Source organism: Colobus angolensis, unplaced genomic scaffold (genome assembly GCF_000951035.1).
Source record: "Colobus angolensis palliatus isolate OR3802 unplaced genomic scaffold, Cang.pa_1.0 Scaffold231, whole genome shotgun sequence".
NCBI classification, from domain to species: Eukaryota; Metazoa; Chordata; class Mammalia; order Primates; family Cercopithecidae; genus Colobus; species Colobus angolensis.
The window spans coordinates 2,941,348-2,953,516 of NW_012115500.1; the positions used below are offsets into that span (position 1 = coordinate 2,941,348).

At 34.8% G+C, this 12,169-nt stretch overlaps 1 protein-coding gene across 4 annotated transcripts in view; it reads left to right on the top strand.

Moving 5' to 3' along the window:
• NKAIN2 (Na+/K+ transporting ATPase interacting 2) overlaps positions 1-12,169 on the top strand; it is a 1,037,556-nt gene that overhangs the window by 489,489 nt on the left and 535,898 nt on the right. For all 4 annotated transcript variants that reach the window (XM_011944458.1, XM_011944459.1, XM_011944461.1 and 1 more), the window contains one exon: positions 5,102-5,239. In XM_011944458.1, the coding sequence (XP_011799848.1) occupies positions 5,102-5,239 (138 nt within the window). The remainder of the gene's footprint in view (positions 1-5,101; positions 5,240-12,169) is intronic.

Here is a 12,169-nt window from a genome sequence, read left to right on the forward strand (position 1 = left end):
TTAGCACTAGAAACATAATTTGGTGGTTTACAGCCTTTAATAACACATCTTTAAAAAAAATACTCTGTTTCATCATCATAGCTTCAAAAGCCCGTTTTTTCTCTCAAAATCTACTGTAAGTTTTATTTTATATTTTTGTTTCAATATCAGGTTAAGTTTTAAGGACATAAAAATAATATTACAGTAATATTTGGAAGAAAAATTGATTAAGAAATACTATTTATGAACAAAATGCAATTTCTCAAGGAGATCAGTTGCAGGTCTTACTATTTGAGGAAAACTACCTGGAAAAATATCATTATGGCATTTTAAAAAATATGTTCAAGTACATGTAATTTTCTTGTTATTAGAGTGGAATAGCAATAGATGCCTAACCAGTACAAAGACTTCCCTTTTGCCTTGCAAACATTTGAAGCAAACCTGTTTCAGACCAAATCCTCTCATATGAAGAGGTAAAGCTTAGTTTAACAAAGTATTAACTTAATTAGACCCAGTTTTCTCATGTATAAATTGAGGAGTATGGAGTGAAAAGTCAATAAATTTATCTTAAAGACATTTTACAGATGCTTCTGATGAACATTTATTGTCATGGAAAGTAAGATAATTTATCCTTAATAGCATTTACCACAAAGTTTTGAAAACTTTTTTGAGCTTAAGCATACTCTACTATATTAACAATTACTATTAAAATTAACATTTGCTATGGTGCAACAAAAAGGGTAATCTTCATGTTTTCCAGCTCATATAACAGCTTACATACATATATATATATATATACACACACACACACATACACACACAAACACACATATACATAGCTCATATATCTATATATGCTATTATGTGAGCTGGAAAACATAAATATATATATGGCACAAAGAAGAATGAATAACAACTGTTGTATCATATTTGGGATGTAGCAACCAGAATTGATCCAACGTTTCTATCTTGGGGAACTTGTCCTATGGATATGTGAACACACATACAGAAGGTTCTGTAGTGCACTTATGAATGTTATAGCCAAAAACTGGAAATGAATTGAAGATTTATTAAAATGCAATGCCTTAATAAGGATATAATGAGGTAGATCTATTAATGCAGGATGTGCTAATGTGGAAAAATCTCATGACACATCACTAAGTGAGAAATACAAGGTGAAAACACACAACTACGTTGCAATCCATTTATGTAAATTAAAATAATTTGAAAAAACTTTACACATACATGGGACAGATATATGCCTATATGCTGCATCTACATACAGTATTTTACTGAACAGCTATGCAGTTAGCAGTAGTTCCCAATATTCACACAGATTGCCTTTGGGGGAAGTTAATGTGATTGTATTGTTTTTCTCTACGTTTATTAAGAGTTTTGGCCGGATGTGGTGGCTCATGCCTATAATCTCAGCTCCCTGGGAGGCCGAGGCAGGCGGATCACAAGGTCAGGAGATCGAGACAGTCCTGGCTAACACGGTGAAACCTCGTCTCTACTAAAAATACAAAAAATTAGCCAGGTATGGTGGTGGGTGCCTGTAGTCCCAGCTACTCAGGAGGCTGAGGCAAGAGAATGGCGTGAGCCCAGGAGGCAGAGCTTGCAGTGAGCAGAGATTGCGCCACTACACTCCAGCCCGGCCACAGAGCGAGATTCCGTCTCAAAACAACACCAAAAAAAAAAAAGAATTTTAAACAAAATTTGTGTCTTACTTATGGTTTGAGGCCAGTGTAAACTTTATGACAGTTTCAGAAAAAGAGAGAAAAAGAAATTGAACTGTAGGTCAGTTTATAGATACAAAAACCCCCCAAAAATTTTATTTTGCTTAAATTTTGTAAGTAAAATTTAATGCAAACTGAAAATGTGCTAAAAATAATACTGCCATCCCAAGTAGGGATTTTGCCAGGTATAAAAGGATAATGACAAAAGGATATTGATTGAATACGCAATCTAATCCATCACATTCATTGTGTAAAAGAAAAACAAATGTAATTATCTCAATAGATGCAGAAATAGTAACTGATAAAGATTAGTCACTATTGATGTTACAAATAAAAACTTCATAAAGATAGTAATGGAAAGGAAGAGAATTCTTTGTGGTAGCAAAGAATTGAAAGCAACCAAATTATGCGTTAATAATGATGTGATCTGTGCAAGCCAAACAAAAGGAACCAACATTTCTATACAGGAAAATAGACAAGTATGAAAGAGCATAAACAGCAGTATATATTTTGCTAGGCCAAATACATACGTGTGTATGTCAGATGATTACAGTGACCAAAAGTAAATACATTAAAGAGGGCCCCATGGGCAAAATCGGATTAACACTGAGATGGGTTCAAAGAAGGAAAAGCTAACCTAAACTAAACTTTAGGAGCTTTGCCTTAACCAATGATGATATAATGTCGTGAACTGACAAGTATGATCAGAGAGATTCTATGAAGTAGCATATATTATATAACCAGCATGGTCTCTACAATATAACCAACGAAAACAAAATCTATGTGTTTTGGGACTAAGTGTGGAGTAAATAGAAAAGGTAGGAGCATAGCAAAGGGGCCAGGCACAGAAGCCTAAATTCATCTTCTGCTACTTACCTCTTCTGTAACTTCAAGATAATCACTGAGCACACCACAGCTTAGATTCCTTAATCTGCAAAAGGGGACAATCCTATTTACCTCCCTTGGTTTTGTGTAGAATCAATGTGATAATACATGCCTGGAGAAAAGCATGAAGCCCCAGCATACAGTAGGTGTTCTAACAAATATGTGTTCTCTCCATCCCTGCACCCCTAGACCCACTATACAGGCCCCTCATATTAATAGTCTTCCTGTTGGAAGGAATTCATAGGAAAGACTGCAGCTACTCCTACACATATTAAAACCCTTACACTCACTGAACTTTTCAGAAAATCTTGCATTTTTCAGGCCTATCTCTTAATTACAGAACTTATGATAATGATACTTATGATCCCTAATAAGACTAATCAAAAAGGGGAAATAGGCAGAAATATTATATGCGAAGAATTACAGATTAGCTTGTTCAGTCTACATAAACTTTTGCTTCTGCCATGACAAGAACCCAATAAATGTTGACATAATTTCACTTCAGTTTTGCAGACTTAGTTAGTATATTATCATCTCTATATTTTTATAATTAACAATAGGATTGCTGTTTTCTTTCATAACTGGTGCATTTATTGAGATAGTTCCCACTGCTAGACTGATGTGTTTCATCCTCTATACTTTTGCCCTGCTGTGTCCCCACAGTTATGATGCTCCATATTTATAGAGTTTAGATGTTTCTTGCTGTTGGTTTACATTCATAGTTACTATTTATTCATAAGATAAGGAGGAGAGGGTTCTATGTTGAAATAAACTTTTATATAGAAAATTAGCATTCACGTTCTCAGAACTACTTAGTTTTTGGTACCATTCACAGATTCTAACTTGGCATATGTAATACTGCCTAATGTCACAAATGGGTCTCATTTCTACAAAACGTTAACTATATGAGAAAGTTGAAGGAATGGCTCATCAGGAGATAAGTCAGGTTTATAAGGCTTAAGTGATATTCAGGTCCTATGGTGGTCTGTGTTTATTAAGGAGTAAGAATATTGCATTCCACTATCCACTATTGAGACTCTGATGAGTATCATGTCTTTAGCATAGAGTATAACAAATCAAGATTCTTCTGTTTTTTTAATTACGGTGAAGATGCAGTGAGAATTAAGATTTGACTAAGTTGGACTGTGACTGCTACAACCATTACATGGTGCCCAGTGTGCCTCAGAAAATAGAGGTGTCATGAATTTATTTTCTCTTTCAATGCCTGATGGGAAAACGTGCTACTCAGCTAAAGAACTGCAGTGGGAATAATGATCATTCAAGATGTCTTCAAACTGAGCTACAGATATTTAATTTAAAAGCACGTTGCCTGTTTTGAGAGTCAGTATTTCCTTCTGACAAGAAATACCATTAAAGCATAGTGATGTTAGGAACTTAGGGATTTTTAAATCATCATTTTCCTTGAAAACCTAGCTGAATAAAATATTGAATCTTGGTATGCAGCATCAAGTCCTTTTACAATATTTTTCTCTGAACAGAGAGTTTATTATCATGCCCCCTGAAGGCAGGCAGGAAGAATAAAGCCAACATTCTGCTTTACTTTGTTGGATCTGATGAGATGCTTGCTAGCTCCCCAGATCTCACTCGGGGATGTAAAATGGTACTTCCTGACTCCCCACTAATCTCGGTTCGTTGTTATTGTTGGTTGGTTGGTTTTGTTTTTCTCCTCTCACTGCTTAGATTTTTATATGTCTTAGTTATAGCCGTGAGCACAGATGAAAGTAGTATAATTTAAATCGACTTAAGTTTCTTGCTTTTATAATAGGGATGCTTGATTTTTGTTTTTGTTTTTCATTGTTCTAATTTTCTTTTAGCGCCCTTCTTTTACCTGGTAACCAGATATGACAAAACATCATATTTGATCTATAACACAACACTATCAGGACTAGAAGGACCCCTACACACCACATCAAAGTCCTTCATTTTACAAATGAGGACCAGGCACCCAGAGAAGGGAGAGGACTTACGTAGGCCACTGCAGCTACTAAGTGGCAGATCCACGTCCAGAAATCTTTGTCTTGCTAAAGAGTTCTTGCTACAAGTCTTGCTAAAGATTTCTTTTTCCTCCACATCAAACTTCCTTTGTTCTATTCTCAACTTATATAATGACGTTTGAACAGATCTAGCAACAAACTCTTTATGTGGACTTCCCTGACTTACTGGTCGATGACCTCAAATGTTTGACAGTGCGCATGCCAGGATATCCTGTGGCTGCAGAGACCTCATCTTATGAATACTGCTTGATTCCTCCACAGACTTATCCCTGAAAGGCTTGGAGGTGTCTGTAGATCCACAGCTTCCATAGTGTTCCTTTGAAAAAAACCTGAAAATGTCATTCTCACTGGCAGTTGAAGACAAATGCCAGATTGGTAACACAGTTATAATTGCTAATTATGTTATTAATAATTTTATCCTTTTTACCTCTCACCACTCTGCTGTTTCTCACAAGCTGATCTATCCATCCTGTTTTGCTTTTCCAGGTTTGTGTGCTGGAGAGGCAAATATTTGACTTCCTTGGATATCAGTGGGCACCTATCCTGGCAAATTTTGTACATATTATTATCGTCATTCTTGGTTTGTTTGGAACTATTCAATATAGACCTCGTTACATAACAGGAGTAAGTACCTTTTCTGCCTTTTAAAAATCTTATTGAACTAGAGAATGATGTGCAAACTCCAAATGCCTTGAAAACTTATGTGTATAATCTATCTAAAAGATGTGGATACTCTCTTTTAAGTACCAAAATAAAAGTGTTTATTTTCATAGTTTCAGATTCCATCAACAGCAATTGAAAATGTCAGCTTTAAAGCACTTGATAGTGAGTGTAATCAGATTGAATTCTCGTAATTTGTACTTTCAGCAAATATTCTCATAATTACAAGCCAAACTGTGTTTCTATATTTCTAAATTATAAAGTCATGCTTTCTAGTTTAACAGATTTTAATGAGAATTTTTTCTCATTTTAAATAATCACATTTTATACACTGAATAAAGAGTTTAAAATCAATAGAAATGAACACATACTATTGATGTGAAAATATTAACGCATATTAGGGCTAATATTTGGCATATGAGAAAGCCAGAATAATCGGACAGTGGCTTCTTGTTCTCCATAATTCTCTTTTTGGCTCAGAGGAAGTATTTTGCATTCCCACTCAAGTTAAACTTACTTAACATAAAAGTGAAATCCAACTGTGTTGCAGTTACTATGGGAACCATAACTTAGAGTTGCTTTTTTTTTAAAAAACTTTTATATGTGCCTCAGATCTAAGCTACTGCTCTTCATTAGTGTACATTTTTTTCTTTTTAGTTTCATCATTTTTTCTGTTTCTTCTATTTTTGACAAAGGAAATGTCTATAGGCATTTATTTAAAATTATAAAGCAGGTTTGTGGTAAAAGCATGTATATAAGATAGTACAGTGAAAGCTCTTCCTTGTTCAACAACCAGCAGACCTTCTCATGTTTTATGAAAGCGCCCTCATTAAAGATGCCCCCCCCCACACACATGACCTGTTCTCTCTGTCATGTAGAACCCAGACAAAGCTCACTGGTACAGAGCCAGGGAATGTGTTGGTGGTTGGAACCAAAGGAGCCACTGTTGGGCTAAGGAAAAATGAGAAGCCCATTGTCCTCGCCTCCAGGTGCATGCCCAGACACCAGTGCATGTCACCACAGAGGCTAGGTAGCCATCTAAATGTTGTAAAAGTGGGAGGAGTTCTGTTGCAGGGTGAACTTTTTTAATGCAGAAGATGTGATAGTATTGTCCGTTTTCTTTTATGAATCGTAATTTGATACAGTGTAGGGGGGTTGTACAGTGGTTGAGAATGAGTCCTCTGAAGTCATAATATCAAGATTGAAATCTTGGATCTGCCCAATTCTGTGTGACTTTAGACAACTTCACCTCACCAATCTTTAAGTTTCTCATCTTTAAAATGAAAGTAGTCATTACATTAAATCATAATGATTTAGTTAATTGATATATTATTAGCCATTATATGAAAAAAAATTAATTAATTTACCTTTCTTCTTTTATTAGACTTTGAGGTTCCTTCATGATTTTAGTCTTATAAATAATGGTTGCTCTGAATATCATTATATAAATACTTCATCTTTATTTCTGATAAAGTTCTTGGGATAAAATCTAGATGTGACCCAAAATATTTGAACTATTTAAAAACTCAGAGGTTAATTTTGAGGAGTAAGGGGGATGTTCTATGAAATGTCCTTAGCAGCATGCTTGGTGTTTTAAAAGCCCCTAATAAATATTAGCTATAATATTTTTGTTTTTATTATTATTATTTAAAAATAATACTAACATGTGTAGCATAGCAATAAGCTGAAAGGAAATTTAAAATAAAGCAAGGTGTTCTAGATATTGGATGGACTATTTCTGTCCCTTTTATTCTAAGATGCTACAATGCAGAAAAAAAAATAGTGGGCTTTCCATGTATCAAATTATAATCTCATTCCTTTGAATAAAGACATACCATAGATCTTTCAATACTGGCTACTTTCCCTGGCATGGGATAAGAGTTATGATGCCAACAGAAAACACCTTTAAATTCTTAGAAGTTTTGTTTACTGAAACTATTAGACACAACCTGAACTCTTTGTAAGGTCTTAACAATGAATTTCAGAGCCTTGATTTCATCTTGATCGGTAACATCACTGTGAATTTGGATTTTCCTTCAGACAATGTCTTTGGAAATCTTTTGCTGGTGGGAGATGATGTAAATAATAAACTTTTTTTTCCAACTCGCAAGTCCTGGGTTGGAAATATATCCTCTAAATTCTCCTTGAAAAACTTTCTTTAGCTCATTTCTCTCTTGCAGTATCATGCTGCCTGTGGCTAAAAGATGACAAATAGCATTGTCATCTTTTGTTGCTTGGAAATCCCCTTAACCAGACCCATAAACTCATAGGCATATTTTCTATCTTTCCAGTTATTGAAGACAATAGCTAAGATAGTTGTTCTGGCAGTAAATTCCATGAGTCTTCTTTTCTCTAGTCCTCAAAAACAATTTCCTCTCTCCACTCAGAGTCTCCTTGCTGCCCTCCTGGCGTCACTTGCCTCCTTATCTCAAAGGCAACACTGCATGTTTTAGGTTTAAGTATCACTGACTTTCTGGTACCAATTTCTGTTCTTGGTATCTATGTCTGTGTAACTTCTGTGCAACAAACTACGGTTGACCCTTGAACAATGTCACGATTAAGGGCACCAAACTCCTTACACAGCCAAAAATCTGCTTATAACTTTCTACTCCTCAAAAACTTAACTCCAGTAACCTACCATTGGTTGAAAACCTTACTGATAAATAGTTGATTAACACATATTTAATATGTTATATGTGTTATATACTGTATTCTTGCAATAGTGTAAAGAAAAGAAACTGTTATTAAAGGAAATCATAAGGAAAATATATTTACCATTGATTAAATGGAAAATGATCATTAAGATTGTCTTCATCCTCTAACAATGTAGACCTTTTTAATTTTTATATTGGCCACATTTTCTATGTAATATTTTTACATTATAAAATAGCTTGATATAAAATATAAAATAATTTGATACAAAAATAAGAAAGCATTTCTTGACTTCATGACTGAAGGTTAACATTTTTGCATATTTTCTTTGTGTATATACAAATGAAACCTGTCTATGTATGCTATATATCCAAATATGTCTTAAATTTAAATCGAACATTATATCAAACAATTTAAAAATTAATATGACTATTTCATTGTTTCTTTAAGTCTTTAATGTTATACATTATACTATTTTCATATGTTTCTATTATATTAAATGATTCCCTATAATCATTTCCATCAAAAACACTCTCATATTTTTTTGTGAATCATACCTTAGGAGAAATACCTAAGTATAATCAAATAATATGAAAAATGGTAAGGGTTTTACTATATAATTCACAATAACCTATCCAAAATTATTTTACTGAATTATCCTCCTACCAGTGTACAGCAGAGTCGATTTCATTGCACTCTTGCTAACCCTGTGTATTATCTGTTCTCATAATTGTTAATTTGATAGAATAAAATATGTCATTTTCATTTTTAATTGTATTTCTAATCTTAGTGAGGTGTAATTTTTCATATGTTCATTACCCATTTTTATTTTCTGTTTGGGGAATTGTCTTTGTGTGTGCGTGTGTGTGTGTGTGTGTGTGTGTGTTTGTGTGAGATGAGTTTCATTCTTGCAGCCCAGGCTGGAGTGCAATGGCGTGGTCTCCGCTCACTGCAACTTCTACCTGCCAGGTTCAAGCAATTCTCCTGCCTCAGCCTCCCAAGTACCTGGGACTACAGGCACGTGGCACCATGCCCGGCTCATTTTTGTATTTTTTTAGTACAGACGGGGTTTCACCATGTTAGCCAGACTGGTCTCAAACTCCTGACCTCGTGATCCGCCCACCTTGGTCTCCCAAAGTGCTGGGATTACAGGTGTGAGCCACTGTGCCTGGCTGGGAATTTGTCTTTTGGTGCTCTTTGCTAATTTTTTGCCCTTCCGCCTTAGTGTTTATCGTAATTTATGTAGATAATTTAATAAAGACATTTACCTTTAAAACATCATAAAGTTTCATTTTGATATTTATTATGTTTTTCTTAGTAAAGTTAACTCTCTTTCCATTTGTGATATTTTCCACTACTTTTAAGATTATTAAATTCAAATACCATTTTGAAAAATATAAGTCTTCATTATCCTTAGGTCTAATTTCACTAAAACAAAAAGGCAGGTTTTCTGATATTGAGACTGAGGACATTTGCTATATTTGAAGAACTTCAAATTATTGATGGGACATTTTATTTAATTGATCTTCCCTCCCCCCCCAAAAAAGTATGTCGACATTCTCTCAAACCATTGAGCTTGCAGCAACAAATAAATGAGAGTATTGGTAATGATTTTTGTTTTCTTCATTCATCTTCTTTTTCATAGTAGCAAAGAAAAAAAGATTAAAAATTTAAAACAGATAATTGGAACAAGAACTCATTAGTACCATTGAGAGCCTCTGGCACTTTGCAGAATATAATATGCTGAAGGAAAATGAAATAGATGTTTTCAGGTCCAAGCAAAGGAAACTGAAACCAGAATTTATAGAAAGAATCAATCTTGTATTATTCTCAACCACATCAAATCCCAGAAAACAATTCATAAATAAATATATACAATGGCTCCCAGGAAAGCATTATTTTACATCATAAATGGAATTATGTAAGGAATCATCATTTGGGGAAGTAGAATGTGATTTGGGATATCCAGTGTTTATTAGTTAACGACAAAATAATGTTAAGGAGCTGCACTGGCGCTAAGGAGCTGCTTTAGGTTGTCTAAAATAATCTGAAGAATATGTAGGTTCCTATCCATTAAAGCCACAGCAACTTTCTCAGTGATATTGCCAAAAACAAATGTTGCTGTGTAACATACCAAAAAAAAAAAAAAAAACCCCCCCCCGCTTTCTTCCTTCCTTCTTTCCTTTCTTCCAAACTCAGTCTCCAAAGTAGAAAAAAAAATTCAAAATAGCTGAAAATCTGTTACTCAAATTTTATAAACGGGAGAGTATACTAAAATCACAGTAATATTTGTAAGAATCATTTCTTGTTTCTCACCAATTTCATCACCAATTCTTCTGTATATCTATCTTTCTTGACAAATTCTATAACCCGCACCTTAACTTGACACAACTTTTGTTCAAACTCATATAGAAAGGAAATAGTAGAGTTAGGAGGTTGACACAGGTACTCCTGACAACCAAGCTCTCCTTGTAACCACCACACTGAACTGCTTCTTAGGGGCACAGTTCAGAGACCCAAATCTATCTGATAAATGAACAAAGATGTTGTTAAGTTGTGGGCAAATTTAAAATCATTATAGCATTTGCGAATTCCAGAGGATTTAGATTTGAAGTTGTGGTCTGCCTCTCCCATGTGAAGGATTATGTTTTTAGTTCCTTAGTTAATGAGGAAATAACCTCATGTCTCAAGAGTTTAGAACAGAAAACTCTTTGTGATGGATATTTTATTCATGCGGGAAAACAATAACACAAACTGTCTTTAATTTCTCGTAACAGTGAATTAGAATGGTGTGTTGTTCTTTTTCTACAGCATGCAGCTTTTTGATGGTGATTTCATATATATGCACATGTACACATTCATCTATACAATATAAATTATATCTAATATCCATTATAATGATATGTGAAATAAGGACAAATGATCTATTTCTACATTTGCTATTTGTAAAGAGTTTCAAGGCCGGGCGCGGTGGCTCAAGCCTGTAATCCCAGCACTTTGGGAGGCCGAGACGGGCGGATCACGAGGTCAGGAGATCGAGACCATCCTGGCTAACACGGTGAAACCCCGTCTCTACTAAAAAATACAAAAAACTAGCCGGGCGACGTGGCGGGCACCTGTAGTCCCAGCTACTCGGGAGGCTGAGGCAGGAGAATGGCGTAAGCCCAGGAGGCGGAGCTTGCAGTGAGCTGAGATCCGGCCACTGCACTCCAGCCTGGGCAGCAGAGCGAGACTCTGTCTCAAAAAAAAAAAAAAAAAAAAAAAAAGAGTTTCAAATAATTGATGGGAGAATTTCTTTCTATGTAATTGAATAAAACACTCAAATCATATTGGAAATACAAAAGACCTAGGGAACACCAATATAGACATACATACATACATATTATTGTGTCTAATGATGAATCTTTCTATGACACCAACTTAGACTACAATAACTAATTCTAAAATCAAATGAAGGAGAAATATTGGGATTGGTTTCCTGTTTTATTACTGAAAAAGCAAGAGATTAAATTAATGTGGTTAAAGCTGATTTGATGAAGCAAGTCTACAATGGTTAGAAAGAGAAGCCAATACACATGAATCTTCATTTCTTGTGTTCTAAGAATCGTAAACTCTAAGACTGTCATAATAACCCTGCTTAGTATTCCAAAATAATAAAAAGTAAATATTTATTTTAGTCCATATTTTAAAGTTTTGAATGATATTTTCTGACTAATGCTGAACACTGAACTTCTGTTCACCAATTTAGGCCACTCTTTGTTTTACTACATTTTTTTTAATGTGACACATATGGTAGTTGGTGACTGTTGATTTCTAGATTGATGTACATCCTCCCTCTCCCCAGTCAGACAAGGTCAGCTTCAGACAAAGTGTCACCTGCTTTGACTTCCTTGACTTTGCTTTTCCTAGAGCCAACATGGTAAAGAAAAGGATCCCCATGACATCCTGGCCAAAGCATGGGGCCACAGGGTGACTGGAGCACCAAAGACAAAGACAAGATTGATTTTGTAAAAAGATTATGACATGGCAAGTTGAGAAATCTATAGACACCTTAGTGGTTCTGTATAAGCAAAGAATTGTGTACTCAATTTGCATGGGGAAAAAAATGCTAAACTTCTTGAATTTACTATTTGCTGATGATTGCCATGATTTGATTTTTAATTTTTCATGGAACTCGGGTCTCCATAGAGACTATCACCAACAGCAACAAATCGGGAGCACAATGTCCATTTTCCAGGTCAT